The following is a 16256-nucleotide window of genomic DNA, read 5'->3' as shown; positions in this document are numbered from 1 at the left end:
AGGAACGAAAGGGAGAGAGAAAGAAACATTGATGAGAGAGAACATCAACTGGCTGCCTCCTACATACCCCCAACTGGAGGTTTGGCCCATAACCTAGGCATGTGCCCTGATTGGGAATCGAACTGGCGACCTCTTGGTGCATGGGTCAATGCTCAACCACTGAGCAACACAAGCCAGGCTCTTTGGCACTTTTTTTTTCCTTCTTTATTATTTTTTTTTTAAATTGGGCTTACCTCCAGCTTGTGTACAAGACCTTAAGGCATGTGTTTTATTTATTTATTTATTTTTGTGGTACGTGCCCCTAGCAGGAACCGAACCCAGGACTCTCTGGTCCCCAGGCCGACGCTCAACTGCTGAGCCAAACTGGCCAGGGATTAAGGCATGTGTTTTATACATTCAACTCACTCATGACCTCATCTTTTTTTGGGGGGGGGGTACATGCCCCTAGTGGGAACCGAACCTGGGACTCTCTGATCCACAGGCCAATGCTCCAACCACTGAGCCAAACCGGCCAGGGCTCTTTGGCACTTTTTATTTTATTTTCCTATTTTATTTATATTATTTTTTTTTTATCCTCACCCAAGGATATTTTTACATTCATCTTCATATAGAGCTGGAGGGAGGGAGGAAGAGAGAGACAGAGAGAGATAGAGAAAGACAGAGAGAGACACATCTATCTATTGGTTGCCCCCTGCACAATCCCAACATGGGCCAGGGATGAACCACAACCAAGGTAACGTGCCGTTGGCCAGAATCGAATCCGGAACTCCTTGGTCCGTGGGCAACACTATTACTGCTGAGCCATACCGGTCAGGGTTCTTTGGCACTTTTTAAAAATATATTTTTTGCCCTGGCCAGTTTTCTCAGTGGTTAGAGCCTGCAGACCAGAGAGTTCCGGGTTCAGTTCCCACTAAGGGAAAGTACCTTGGTTATAGTTTGTCGCCTGCCCCAATTGGGGTAGTGTGGGTGGGAACCACTCGATGTGTCTTTCTCACAATGATGTTTCTCTGGCCGGTGTGGCTGTGTTAGAGCGTCAACCTATTTAGTGAAGGGTCACAGGTTCACCTACCAGTTAAGGGCGAGTACCTGGTCCCAAACAGGGCACGTAGGAGGCGACCAATCAATGTGTCTCTCTCAAAGTACCCTCCACATTTTCTATAAAAATCAATGGAAAAAGTGTCCTCAGGTGAGCATTAACAACAGAAAAATTTTTGTTTAAATTTTTAGAGAGAGGAAGGGAAAGGGAGAAAGAGAGAGAGAACCATCGATGTGAGAGCGAAACATTGATCTGCTGCCTCCAGCATGCTCCCTTATCAGGGATTGAGCCTGCAACCCAGGCATGTGCCCTGACTTAGAATCAAACCAGTGACCTATCAGTACATGGGACAATGCCCAACCAACTGAGCCACAGCTTCAGCACTTTCACTTGCCCTTACCCGACCCCATTCCTGGCTGGGCAGCTGACAACATGATGATGGCATCCTCCGTTCCCAGTGTAGGACCCTGGTCCTTAATACCAGAGGAAGCAGAGTAGAGTTTATTCACAAATTACTGTGTCCGTCTGTTTTAACCTGTCTGGGGCTACCTGAAGGACTTACACAAGGTGCTCATCTGTTTTGTCTAACTCAGAATTCACTCAGGTTGGAAAAGCACAGGTACTGGTGAAAAAGCCTGTATGGTAATGAAAACCCACAGCTGTCTAGAGCAAAAGATAATAGTTGAGACATACAACAGATTGCCTAAAGCCAAGGAGGAAAGCCAGATAGAAACTTGTGGGAATACAGGGCATTCAGAAGTGTTCAGGTAGGATACAAAAAAAAAAAAAAAAAGGAGAGCTGACTAAAGTTTCTGGTTCTTTCACTGGCCAGGGTTTTTCTCACAGCCTTTAGTCATGTGTCTCTCTGCCCTTGGCATCCAAGGTTACTCTGCCCCGCAACTACTTGTCTTAGCCTTGAAGGCTGAAACCACCTCTTTTTCAGGCATCACTGGAGAGCCATGAGTTCTCAAAAAAAAAAACCCCACAAAAACATGGGGAATAGAGAAAGCCACACACAGGCCTAGAACAGAAAAGACCTGAAAAGATCTGAATCTGAAGCTTTCACCACTGGTTGGCTAAGTGTAGTCAACAGAAGCAAGAAGTAAAAGCTGAGGTAGAATCATAACTGGCCTGGCTACATGTTAAAAAAAGTACCCTAGCACAGAGCCAATCTGCAAAGACCAGGACTCTTTTTAAGTTCAGGAAAATTTCAGTCAGAACACTATGGAACAAAAGCAAACCCCGGGGAAGGGGAAAATCTAATTTCTACATCGTGATATTCAAACAACAAAAATCACAAAGCATACAAGATACAGAAAAGTATGGGCCAGGTAAAGGAAAAAAACCAAACTGACAAAAACCATCCTGAGGAAGCCCAGAAATTGGACTTACTAGACAAAGGATTAAAATCAACTGTCTTAAATATGCTCAAAGATGTAAAAGAAATCATGGACAAAGAACTAAACAAAGCCAAGAAAATTATATCTGAACAAAATGAAAATACCAATAAAGAGACAAAATTATAAATAGAAACCAAACAGATATTTTAGAGCTGAACAGTACAATAACTAAAATGAAAAAACTCACTAGGGCAATTCAGCAGTGGATTTGAGCAAGCAAAAGAATCAGCAAACCTGAAACTAGATCAAAATGATCCAATCAAGGGAACGAAAAGAAAAGAGAGTGAAGGTAAATGACCAGAGCCTAGGGACACAGGGACACCATCAAGCTGACCAAAAAACATGTCAGTCCCAGAGGATAAGAAAGAGAAAAGAGGCAGAAAGAATATTTGAATAAGCAATGACCAAAAACTTCTCAAATTCCATGAATGATGAATCTACACATCCAAAAAGTTCAATGAACTCCAAGCAGGATCATTCCAAGACAGAATAAAATCACTGAAAGACAAAGAGATAATCTTGAAGGCAGCAAGAGAGGGGAGAAATGACTTGTCATGTAGAAAGGATTCTCAGTGAGACAAACAACTGATTTCTCACCAGAAACCAGAGGCCAGAAAGGCAGTGGGATCACATATTCAAGGTGCTGAAAGGAAAATACTGTCAGAGAAAACTATCCTTCACAAATGAAGGAGAAATTAAGATATTCCCAAATAAACAATAACTGAAAGAATCTATCACTAGTAGACTTTCTTTAAAAGAAATACAAAAGGGAGTCCTTCAGGCAAAATGGAAGGACACTGGACACTAACTTGAAGCCACATGAAAAAATAAAGAATGGTAGAGGTAACTATACAGAATATATAAACCAGTATTATTGATGAATGCACTTTGGGCGTGTAACTTCTCTTTACAACAACAACAATATAAAAAAGGGGGAGTGAGTAATGGAGATGTATAGGAGTAGAATGTTCATATAATATTGAAATTAAGTTGGTATTATTCAAATTAGGTATGTAGTTAAAAGATTAAGATATCAATTATAATTCCAGAAGTGACCTTTAAGAAAATAACTATTAAGTATCCAGAAAAAGGGAATCAAAATGATATACTACAAAAACAAACAAAGCCAGTTAAATACTAAAACAGGGTAATAATGAGAAAATTAAAAACAAAAAGTATTTAAGACATCCAACAAACAGCTAAATAAAAAAAGCAAAAATCCTTTCTTATCTGTCTTAATTACTTGAAATGCTGTGAATGGAATAAACCCTCCACTAAAAAGGTAGAGATTACCAAAATGGAAAAGGAAACACAATCCATTTATGTGTTGTCAACAAGGAACTCACTTTACTGATAAAAACATAAAAAGGTTGGAAGTAAAGGATGAAAAAAGATATTGTACAAGTAATAACCAAAAAGACAGCTGCAGTGGCTATATTATTATCAGACAAAATAGATTTTAAGTAAAAAAAGATTTCAAGAAAGACTTCCAGTCAAGATGATGGCATAGGTAAATGTGGTACTTGCCTCCTTCCACAACCATACCAAAATTACAACTAAACTACATACAGAACAACATCTTTCAGAACCACCTGGAATTGAGCTGAATGGAAGATCAACAACTACGAAATTAAAGCAGCAGCCACACTGAGACTGGTAGAAGGGGCGAAGGCGCGCACTGGCTGGTCCCACACCCACGTGTGGTGGATAAAAATGAGGAGGGATACCTTGGCTGGGAAAGTTCTCCCTGAGGAGCAAGGGGTCCATAAACCACACCAGGCCCTCAGCACAGGTTTCAGTGCTAGGAAGAGAAATCCCATAACTTCTGGCTGTAAAACTAGCAGGAACTGAGGCTGAGGGAGGATGAGGCTGCTGGAGCCCCAGACAATTCTTCTTAAAGGGCACGTGCAGGGACTTACTTGGACTAGTTCTTTCTGGGCTCCAGCGTTGGGGAGGCAGTTTGAAAGGCACCAGAGACATACGGGGAAGAACTGAGTTGTGTGGCATCAGGGCGAGGGTGGGAGAGGCAGTTTTTTCCCAGACACCTGCTGTCGGAGGCCACTGTTCCTTTGGTGAGCCCTCCCCCATGAAACTGCAGATGAGTGCCATATCTGGGACTCCAGCAACCTGGCTCACACTGTTTTCCCCACCCTGGTGATACCCTGAGGTCCTATTCAAGCCAACTTTCAGGCCACAAAAGCTGTTTCCAGTGGCTTTACCATAGGATTGGCCTGTTTTGTTTTTTTTTTTTTTTTTTTTTTAAATCATCCTCACCCGAGGACATTTTTCCATTCTTTGTTCAGATAGAGTGGGAGGGAAAGAGAGGAACAGAGAGAGAGAAACATCGATGTGAAAGGGACACATCGAGCCCTGGCCAGTTTGGCTCAGCGGTTAGAGCGTCAGCCTGCGGTGCACAGAGACCTGGGTTCGGTTCCCGCTAAGGGCATGTACCTTGGCTGCAGTTTGTCCCCGGCCCTGGTTGGGTTGTGTGGGTGGCAGCCACTCGATGTGTCCCTTTCACATCGATGTTTCTCTCTCTCTCTCTCTTCCTCTTTCTCCCTTCCACTCTATCTGAATAAAAAATGAAAAAATGTCCTTGGGTGAGGATAAAAAAAAAAAACTACAAAAAAAAAAAAAAAAAAAGAAAGGGACACATCGAGCGGTCGCCACCCGCACAACCAACCAGGGCCGGGGACAAACTGCAACCGAGGTACACGCCCTTAGCGGGAACCGAACCCGGGTCTCTCCGGACCGCAGGCCGATGCTCTAACCGCTGAGCCAAACCGGCCAGGGCGGATTGGCCTGTTTTGGCTCCCGCTTCAGATTTCTCTCAAACAAGCAGTATCTGGCCTCAGTGAGCCCTATACCTCTCACTAAGTGTTCCCAGGCCTGGCACTAGAAGCAGCCAGCATTGGTTCACAGCTTGGCTTTGCCTGGACACTTCCAAGCCCAGCTTAGGAAGCAGCTATCAGCCCTGGCCGGTTTGGCTCAGCAGTTAGAGCGTCGGCCTGCGGTCCAGAGAGATCCAGGTTTGGTTTCCACTAAGTGCGCGTACTCGGTTGCACTTTGTCCCCGGCCCTGGTTGGTCATGCGGGTGGCAGCCACTCGATGTGTCCCTTCCACGTCGATGTTTCTCTCTCTCTCTCTCTCTCTCTCTCTCTCTCTTCCTCTCTCTCCCTCCCACTCTATCTGAACAAAAAATGGAAAAATGTCCTCAGGTGAGGATAAAAAAACAAACAAAAAATAGAAGCAGCCATCAGCAGAATGCTTTGTAGCTTATGCCTAGTGACCCAGGGTAGAACACAGGCAGTGGCTGACCTTGCCACAGAGCCAGCATACCCAGTGCACAGCTTCAGATCACATGGAAGCACCACCACCCAATCACCTCCACAAGGGGCACACTCAAGGAATGAACTCAGTGGGTACCAGGGCCCTGCTGATATAAGTCTTGATCTCTGTGGTAGGCCCCTGCAGCTAATCATCCAAAGTAGTCAGAGGTCAGTAGTCAATGGGCACAGCCAGTCCTTGCAATTGATCAGCCTGAGTAAATCCCTCCCACTGATGTGCCAACAGCAATCAATATTCAATTACAACAGAAAGGTGTAAAATTTACACAAGGGGTGCACCTTAAGGGCCTATCTGAGGTGATCAGGGAGGCTGAACTTCGTGAGACCCTACAGGACACCTACTATAACAGACCACCCTAGGAAGCCTAGGAGACATAGCAACTGCACCTAATAGATAAAAACAAACACAGGGAGGCAGCCAAAATGAGGAAACAAAGAAATGTGTCCCAAATGAAAGAACAGAACAAAACTCCAGGGAAAGAACGAAATGAAATGGAGATAAGCAATCTAATAGATGTGGAGTTCAAAACAATGCTTATAAGGATGCTCAGTGAACTTCATGAGAATGTCAAAGAACTTAATGAGGACCTCAGAAGCATGATAAAGGACCAGTAAGAAATGAAGGATGGCCCTGGCCAGTTTGGCTCAGCGGTTAGAGCGTCGGCCTGCGGTCCAGAGAGACCCGGGTTCGGTTCCCGCTAAGGGCACGTACTTCGGTTGCAGTTTGTCCCTGGCCCTGGATGGTCGTGCGGGTGGCAGCCACTCGATGTGTCCCTTCACATCGATGTTTCTCTCTCTCTCTCCCTTCTTCTCTCTCCCTCCCGCTCTATCTGTACAAAAAAATGGAAAAATATCCTCAGGTGAGGATAAAAAAAAAAAAAAAGAAAGAAATGAAGGATGCACTAACTGAAATAAAGAATAATTTATATGGAAACAATAATAAAGTAGGTGAAGCCAAGAAGCAAACCACTGATTTGGAATATAAGGAAGCAAAAAACACCCAATCAGAAAAAAGAATCCAAAAAAATGAGGATAGTATAAGGAGCCTGTGGGACAATTTCAAGTGTACCACATTCGCATCATGTGGGTGCCAGAAGGAGAAGAGATAACAAGAAACTGAAAACCTATTTGAAAAAATAATGACAGAAAACTTCCCTAACTTGGTGAAGGAAACAGACATACAAGTCCAGGAAACACAGAATCCCAAACAAGGTGAACACAAAGAGGTTCACACCAAGATCCATCATCATCAAAATGCAAAAGGTTAAAGACAAAGAATCTTAAAAGCAGCAAGAGAAAAGCAATTAGTTACCTATGATGAAGCTCCCATAAAACTGTCAGTTGATTTCTCAAAAGAAATTTTGCAATCCATAAGGGCGTGGCAAGAAATATTTAAAGTGATGAAAAGCAAGGACCTACAACCAAGATTACTCTATCCTGCAAAGCTTTTTTTTTTTTTAAATCCTCACCCGAGGACATTTTTCCATTTTTTGTTCAGAGAGAGAGAAACATCGATGTGAAAGGGACACATCAAGTGGCTGCCACCAGCACAACCAACCAGGGCTAGGGACAAACTGCAACAGAGGTACGCGCCCTTAGCGGGAACTGAACCCGGGTCTCTCTGGACCGCAGGCCGATGCCCTAACTGCTGAGCCACACCGGTCATGGCAGCAAAGCTATCATTTAGAATCGACGGCCATATAAAGAATTTCCCGTACAAGCCCTGGCCAGTTTGGCTCAGCGGTTAGAGCGTTGGCCTGTGGTCCTGAGAGACCCAGGTTCGGTTCCTGCTAAGGGCGCGTACCTCGGTTGCAGTTTGTCCCCGGCCCTGGTCGGTTGTGCGGGTGGCAGCCACTCGATGTGTTCCTTTCACATCGATGTTTCTCTCTCTCTCTCCCTCTGTTCCTCTCTCTCCCTCCCACTCTACCTGAACAAAAAATGGAAAAATGTCCTCGGGTGAGGATAAAAAAAAAAAAAAATCTTCACCCAAAGACATGCTTAGAGAGGGGAAGGGGAAGAGAGAGAAACATCGATGTGAGGTTGAGCTATCAATTGGTTGCCTCCGGCATGCATCCAGCAACCTTTTAGTGCACAGGACTACGCTCAATCAACTAAGCCATTCCAGACTGGCTAGATGACTCATTTTTATAAAATATCTACAATAGGCAAATTCACAGAGACACAAAATAGATTAGGGGTTACTAAGGAATGGAGGCAGGGGAGGGGGAAGTTATTGTTTAACATATAGAGTTTCTGCTTGAGTGATGAAAAATTTTAGAAATACAGTGATGATGGTTGCAAAACGTTTTGAATGTAATTAATGGCACTGAATCATACACTTAAAAATGATTAGAAATGATTAAAACATCAAATTTTGTTATATATATTTTGCCACAATAAACCAATGAAGCAAACATTTTCCAAAAATTTAAGAGAAACTTTCAAATTAGAAAATTTTGAAAAACAAACAGTAACCTTAAAAATACTTGTCCCTGACACAAAGGATTAATCTGGAATTCCTACAACTCAACAAAAACATTCAAAAACCCTAACAGATAACAGAATGCAGGAATATAAAGTCAATAAATAAGTAAAAAGAAATTTCAATTCTAATAACATTTTTTAAATGCAAATTACTATGGTCTGAATGTTTGTGTGCCCCTCCATCCCCACGCCCCAAAATTCATATGTTGAAACCTAATGCCCAAGGTGAAGGTATTAGGAAGTAGGGCCTTTGTGATATGATTAGGCCATTAAGGCAGAACCCCTCATGAATGGGATTAGTGCCCCAGAGAGCTAGGATACAAGAAGTCTGTGACCAAAAGAGGCCCCTCGCGTGACTATGCCCTGAGACTCAGACTTTAGAACTCCAGAAACATGAGAAATAAATTTCTGTTGTTTGTAAGGTAATCAGTCTAGTATTTGGTTATATAGCAGCCTGAATGGGACTGAGACACACATTAAATGGAGAACTTTTGCATCTATCAAAATGGCAACAATTTCTTTCTATATGTCTGTTTTATATGCTCTTTATTACATATTGCCAGTTTTCCAGAGAACAGGACAGAGGCTTTACTAACAAGAGGGAGGCCACTAGGCACTTCACACACACATGAATTTATTGAACTTTTATTTTTATTTTTTTTAAATCCTCACCTGAGGATATTTTTCTATTTATTTTCCGACAGAAGAAGAGGGGAAGAGGGGAAGAGAGAGAGAGAGAGAGAGAGAGAGAGAGAGAGAGAAACATCGACTGGCTGCTGCCTCTCGCACGACCCCAACCAGGGCCAGGGACGAAACCCCAACCGAAGTACATACCCTTGGCAGGAATCTGACCCGCAACTCATTGGTCCATGGGCCGATGCTCTACCGCTGAGCCAAACCAGCCAGAGCCACTTACTGAACTTTGAAGTTCATGCCATTCAGAACACCCTTTAAGCCCTGGCCAGTTTGGCTCAAAGATTAGAATGTTGGCCCCATGAACCAAAGAGTTGCAGGTTCGATTCTGGTCAGGGGCACATACCTCAGTTGCACTTTGGTCCCTGGCCCTGGTCCGGGTCGTGCAGGAGGCAGCTAATCTATGTGTCTCTCTCACACTGATATTTCTCTCTCTCTCCTTCCCTCCCACTCTATCTGAAGATAAATGGAAAAGTATCCTCAGATGAGGATTTAAAATAAAAAAAGAACCCCCTTTAAAAATACTCTGCAAGTTCTCGCATCAATGTTTCTATCTCTCTCTCTCAAAAAAAAAATCAATAAAAATATTTTTAAAAAAAATTCCCATTAACCTCCATGACAGCCAAGGACAGGTGTGGCAACTTGTACAGACACTGCCCATAGGATTATAAATTGGGACAGTCTTCCTGGAAAATGTTGATCATATATACAGATGCTCTTCAACCTCTAATGGGCTACCTTCTAATAAACCCATCATAAGGTGAAAATATCGTAAACTGAAAATGCATATAACCCACGGAACAACTTAGCTTTGCATAGATGATTTCTACTAAATGCATGTTGCTTTTGCACCATCCTAAAGTTGAAAGAAATCAATCTTAAATCAGGAACTGTCTTTATAGCCCTATAGATCCTTCATTATATATAACCCTGATGCTAATGAAATATATAATATGGAGTATTATACCTTAACATTAGAATCTAAAATAAAAAAGATACACACTGTTTTTCCACATAAAGATGTTTATGGATAAATTATTTTTAAAATGGAAAAACATAACCCTAGCCAGTTTGCTCAATGGTTAGAGCATTAGCCTGTGGACTGAAGGATCGAGGGTTCGATTCCTGGCCCAGGTTGGAGTCACATGGGAGGCAACCAGTTGATGTGTCTCTTGCATAGCGATGTTTCTTCCCCGCCACCCCCTTCCACTCTCTTTAAAAAAAAAAAAAAAAAATTATTGGAAAAAGATCCTCAGTGAGGATTGGCAAAATAAATAAATAAATAATAAAGCTGAAAACCATCAATAATCTAAATGGCCAATATGAAAGAATGATTCCAGAAATGATCATATATAAATATTATGGAATATTGTACAGTTATTAAAAATTATGTTCATGAGGAGTTTCAAGGCAATGACTAAATAATAATGACAATATGAAATAATTATGAAATTATCCAATGGCTCATTAAAAATGCATATAAAGCCCTGGCCAGTTTGGCTCAGTGGTTAGAGTGTCGGCTTCGGTTCCTGCTAAGAGCGCGTACCTTGGTTGCAGTCTGTCCCCGGCCCTGGCTGGTTGTGCGGATGACAGCCACTTGATGTGTCCCTTTCACGTAGATGTTTCTCTCTCTTTCTCTCTGTTCCTCTCTCTCCCTCCCACTCTACCTGAACAAAAAATGGGAGAATGTCCTCGGGTGAGGATAAAAAAAAAAGAATGCACATAAAAAGGCTGGGAGAAATATGCTAAAGGTTAGGAGTGAGCATGACCATGTCCCTAGTTCCTGAAGGACAGGTACCAAAAACTTACTAAATTTCTTCATGAAGGGAATTATGGGATTATTTTGTTCCTTACACATCACATCTTAATTTCAAATAAAAATGTTATATAAAAATATGTGTTTAAAGGGAGCAAACCTGAACTGCCATGGTAACAATAAAGTATCTCTAAAAAGTATCTCTCCAGCCTTACCTCGCACATTCCCTGCCTGGGGGGTCTGGTTCTGCCTTCTCTTTGAACTACAGCTAGGGTATATTTACTAAGCAGCTCCCCAAAGACCAGCCCCTGTTATAAAGGCATGCTTCTAGGGTGCCATGCCTTTATCAGCCTGGCCCTGCTTTCACCCCAACTGGGTAGACCCCAGGTAAGTTTAGGTAGAAGATTCCCCATACTGACCCAGTCCTGACCTTGCAGGAAGACCTCAGGCCCAGGTGTAAGGTACTAATGGGGACCCTGGAGGGATCAGTTGCCAACTGCTTCCTTGAAACTCTCCTCATACCAACCCAGGGGCCCTGAGCAATGACTTTAGGAAGAAGTAAGAAAGGAATGGGAAGAGGCAGTATAAGCAGAGGTGAGGGCAGCCATGGCCATGGCCTACTGTCTCTGGGCACAGCTTCCCCAAATGGAAGGTGAGGCTTGGGCCTGGACACTCCCCAGAGCCTTAGCTCAAACACACTGGGATTCTACCAACCAGTCATCACCTTGGGCTTAATGAGACTATATAGCCTGTTCTATAGGCCCTGCCAACAAGACACCAGAGGGAGGCTTTAGTGTGTACTCAGGTCACAGCCTGCCTGACAACCATCTACTCTTAGAACTAGCCTAGTCTTTTAGGCCACTGAGCTCACAGGGTAGACTGTCCAAGCCTGGCTGCTTAATGACATCCCATTCATTCTTATTAGTTTTCAAATGATCCAGACTACCTATTTACTTCTTATATTAGTAGGATATAAAGTCTCAATTAGAAAAGGGCCAGGTGGTCAGATGGTCCTGGCCATCCCTCCACTCAGCACATAACAGGTCCCTATGGCAGGGAAGGGCTGGGATCACCAGCTGACCCTCCCCAGTCAGTAGCCTCTCCACGATCCTCCCTCTGTTCTCTGAGCCCCACTACTTCCAAGCCTGGAGAAATCTAAAGAACTCCATCTTCAAAACCAGAGTGGAATCTCCCAGATTTAAAATTTCTGAATGTGTACAAGACTACAAAGTATATCTTTCCTTAGTTATCCAAATGATTATGAAAATAAACTACAAACCCAATATTTGCCATTCAAGTTCTAGGGACTTTTTACCAACATCAAGAAGAAAGCATCTATAATAAGCATGCTTGATGTTCAGCTCTGGCAAAATAGCCAGTCTGCTAAGGAAAGATTTTATACAACAATGAAGGGTAGGGCCAAGCACAGGGAAAGGGCCTGTGGTTCAAATGGGAAAAGTAGAGAAGAAAAGAGAAGGTGGGTGGATGCAGAAGAACAGGAAGGAAAGGGAGCACACAGGAAGAAGGTTGCAGTTGTGAGACAGGCAGACTAGAAGGCAGCCAATGTCAAGTTAGGCTGCTTTGTGGACACATGGTGAGGCTCTGGGGAGAAGGCAGGAATGGTGGCAGAGATGGGACTCCTTCACTTATAGTAATAGCCTAGTAACCAATGATGCTGGAAGAAGCAGGGATCACAAGAAACAAAACCGACTGAGAGAAAGGCAAGAGACTAAATTAGATCCATGTCTAAGAGTTCAGAGAAAGTAGAAGGACAGGAGCAAATAGCACACTGGTTACAGAACAGGGAGCTGGAACATGGAGTGGGTGCCAAAGGCTGGGGAGGCAAGTGGGGTACAAGGCTCCAGGAATGCCAAGCCAGAAGTGCGAGGACTGAGGGGAGCCTGTGTGCTTGGTGTAAAGCAGTTTCAGGGGGGTGGAAGAAACTGGGATCATAAACTGGAGTTAGTATAGAACAAATTTCTTGAGGGGTGAGGAGATGAAAGGATGGAGAAAGAGCAGACACTAAATCAAGAAGATAGTTAAGATCACTGGAAAGCTGGTTTTAGGAGGAAGTCAGAGCCTGTCTGAAGGCAGAAGTATGTAAAACAGGAGCTGGAACCATGGGGAGCAGATACTGGAGGCACAAACTCCAGAAAAGATACTGGGTGAAGGGAACTGGTGCAACATGAAGCAAAGGGATTTGAGACAAACAGGAGGTACATACTGGAGGGTACCAGGTATAAAGCCTGGAACACAGGTGTCCAGAGGGTTAGAGACACAGATGCAAGCCCAGGCAGAAAAGCAAAGTGAAGATCTAGATAGGAACACCCAGACACACACCTCCACTCCTTTCCTGGGTTGATAACAACAGACTTGGAAAGCTCAGGACCCTCAGAATGTTACAAGACCAACACAAAGTTGGGACTCTACTCAGGAACCTGAGGCTATGGTCCCCATCTTATTACCCGCCTCTGTGCATCTACTGGTGGCCTATACTAAAAGTTTCCTTGGAAGTAGAGAGATAAGCCCAACAGCACACATATCATCTTGAGAATAATCTGATAAGAAGTGAAGTGTTCAATACTCACAGGAACAATAAGCCCTTGCCAAGTCAATAAATTAGCTTCATCAACCTGGATGTTACGGAAGTTTTTCATTCCACATTTGCGGATTTCTTCAAGCTCCTGTTGATTGACAAAGCATAAAGGGGTGTCAAATAGGGGAAAGCACCACATTTTAAAATCCCTCCTAACTCCCTCAAATTAAAAACTGAGTGTCAACACCACTGATGATAAAATTTCAGAGTGTGGACTATATCATGCCTGTTCCGGTTAAGTGGCCCAGAGCCATGGTGGTCCCCTCAACTCATGGCCCAGACTAAGACAAGCCCCCACCTTGGTGAACCCATGGTACTCAATGGGGTAAATAACTGTGCTCCTGTGAAAGCACAGCCTCCTCTTTGGGCTATCATCACGCACCAGGAGCACAAGAAAGGTACTACAGACCTGACTTCTTCCAACCAAGATTTATTAAGCAATGACTATGTGTCAGACGGCGAGGATATAAAGATGAATGAAGTGGGATCAGGAGAACACACATACCCACAAAGTTTTCTACCCAACGCTGTAAGTGCGATTTCAGGACTCCACCTCAGCATAGGCACACAGCGAAGAGAACAACTATCCAGTCTGGGATGGGAGGGGGACAGAAAACCTTCACTGAGCCTCGGTTTCCTCAGCTGCAAAAGAGGGATAGCAAGACCCAGAGCTGTAGACAACGAAGGGGAAACTACGTTGTAAGCAACAGAACCCCTTGCAAATGTAAGGGATTATTATTATACAGTCAACACAACAAATACCATTTCATCCAGAAAGCATGACCACCCCGATTACTTCAAGGCCCTGCCTAAGATGTGTTTAGCCTAGAATTGTCTATCAGTTGTTTTTCAACTGTGTACCAGTCTGATATTTTCTGCTGTTTCCCCAACAACTCAAGTAAACATTCACACAATAGGTGTTATAGGCCAACATCCTCCATTCTCAAATACCTGGAGTGACATGCTGCCCTCCCCTCCATACCCAAATCCCCAGTCTGGCCTCTCATCCATGGCATAACGGCCTCCTCCACATCTTTTGAGTGAGTACCTTCTCTTCTGCAACCCTGGAGCACCACCCAGCTGAGCCCTGCCTCAGCTTATTCACTAGCCTGGCTTCCTCCTTGGTGGTCCAGCCCATGAACCCCTCCAGACCTAGGGGACTCCTCGTTTGATGTTCTGGGGCTTACAATGGCATGGAGGCTCTGAATCAGCCCCCACATCAAGCCCAAAAGATCTCTGTACCCCCTACTCTGGTCACACAGTTGACAGTTTACAAGGCACCCTGGGAATACAATTCCCAAGGAAGGGGAACTGGGCCAGTGCTACAAGTTCTAGGTTGGAGGATGTGCTGCAGTATGCCTGTCATGGAGTGGGCTGAGAAAGACAGCATGTTGAATAATGGTGCAAGAGGCAGTTGGGACACACTGACACTTCATTCACATCAGGTGACAGGCCCAAGTTTCTTCCCACAGGATCCTGCTGGTTGTCAACCTTAGCTATCCACTGCAATTGTCTAGGTCTGGTGCCCAGCCTGGGAAATTCTGGTCCACCAAGTGTGAAGTGGTGAAATTTGAAACAGGGATTTAAAAAAGCTAAAGTGAGATGACAGTCACTGCCACTGAGAGATTGAACTCCATTTCTAAGCAATGTTCAGCTTCAATGAGGGAAGACACTAGCAGCAATGGTTGTGACCCTGGCAGTAGGGGAAGGGGTGGCCTGGCCTCTTTTCCTGAACCCGCAGAAGGAAAAGTATGGAACTTGAGAGGCCACTGGTCCTCTACTAATGCCTAGGACCAATCAGAAATGTTTATCTGGGAATTATGCAGTCTAGGCAGATTCAGGAAGGGGAAAAGGTCTCATACCCACACTATCACCTTGGCCCCTACTCCTCTCCCAAAAAGAATGTGAGCTCCATGAGAGCAGGTGTGAGGGTAGGAACAAGAAACCTCAGAAGCTTACAGTCATACTTTGCCAAACACTTGCTTAATGATCAAGTTAGTAAACAGATGGGAAGCTGGGGGTTGGGAATGAAAAAAGGGCTCTGGAATGGGAAGGGATCTCTATGTATTTTGATTTTCTGGTGCTTGAATCAAGATACTAGAGTTAAGATTCCTGGCTAGAGACACAAGGTATCATGTCCTTAAGGGCCAAGTCCTACCAAGCTATCAAAAATGCAGATGGGGAGCCCGGCCAGTGTGGCTCAGTGGTTGAGCATCAACCCATGCATCAAGAGGTCCCTGTTTTGATTCCTGGTCAGGGCACATGCCCAGGTTGTGGGTCCAGTCCCCAGTGGGGGGCATGCATCGATGTTTTCTCTCATCAATGTTTCTATCTCTCTCCTCTCCCTTCCTCTCTAATATCAATAAAGAAAAAAAAATGCAGATGAGGAAAATATTCCATATAGAACTTTGAAATTAGACAAAAAAGAAGAAACAGTCCTGGCTGATTTGGCTCTGTGGTTAGAGCGTCAGCTCACAGACCAAAGGGTCGAGGGTTTGATTCCTGGTCAAGGGCACATACCTGGGCTGCAGGTTTGATCCCCAGCCCTGGTCGGGGTCATGTGGGAGGCAACCAATTGATTTGTCTCTCTCACACTGAAGTTTTTCTTTCTCCCTCTCTCTCTCTCCACCTCCCCCACTCTCCCTTCCATTCTATCTAAAAAATCAATGGAAAAGTATCCTTGAGTGAGGATTAACAAAAAAAAAAAAGAAGAAGAAGAAATAACAGGAAAATTTGTTCAATATCCAAGGCATAAAATACATTTCTAAATAATATGAAGCTATATTTTATGGCTTCAGAAATCCACATACTAACAACATGAAGTATGGGTGATAAATACAAGAAGGTAAATTTCAAAAAAAATTACAAAACACAGCAAGATGGGATCAACTGTAATATAGCAGTGAAAGAATGCATCTTATGGGGGAAAAATGAAGGAAAATAA

General features: G+C 43.8%; 1 protein-coding gene across 3 annotated transcripts in view; it reads right to left on the bottom strand.

The window, feature by feature from the left end:
* The window catches only part of UBE2L3 (ubiquitin conjugating enzyme E2 L3), a 56452-nt gene that overhangs the window by 23580 nt on the left and 16616 nt on the right, over positions 1-16256 (bottom strand). For 2 of the 3 annotated variants that reach the window (XM_036276569.1, XM_036276571.1), the window contains one exon: positions 13305-13400. In XM_036276569.1, coding sequence (XP_036132462.1) covers positions 13305-13400 — 96 coding nt within the window. Of the gene's footprint in view, positions 1-13304; positions 13401-13817; positions 14039-16256 lie in introns of those variants that run through there. The other variant, XM_036276570.1, reaches the window with a different exon arrangement.

The sequence above is a fragment of the Molossus molossus genome, unplaced genomic scaffold (genome assembly GCF_014108415.1).
Source record: "Molossus molossus isolate mMolMol1 unplaced genomic scaffold, mMolMol1.p scaffold_m16_p_22, whole genome shotgun sequence".
NCBI classification, from domain to species: Eukaryota; Metazoa; Chordata; class Mammalia; order Chiroptera; family Molossidae; genus Molossus; species Molossus molossus.
Note: the sequence above shows the minus strand (reverse complement) of the source record. Positions and strands in the feature narration are given on the sequence as shown.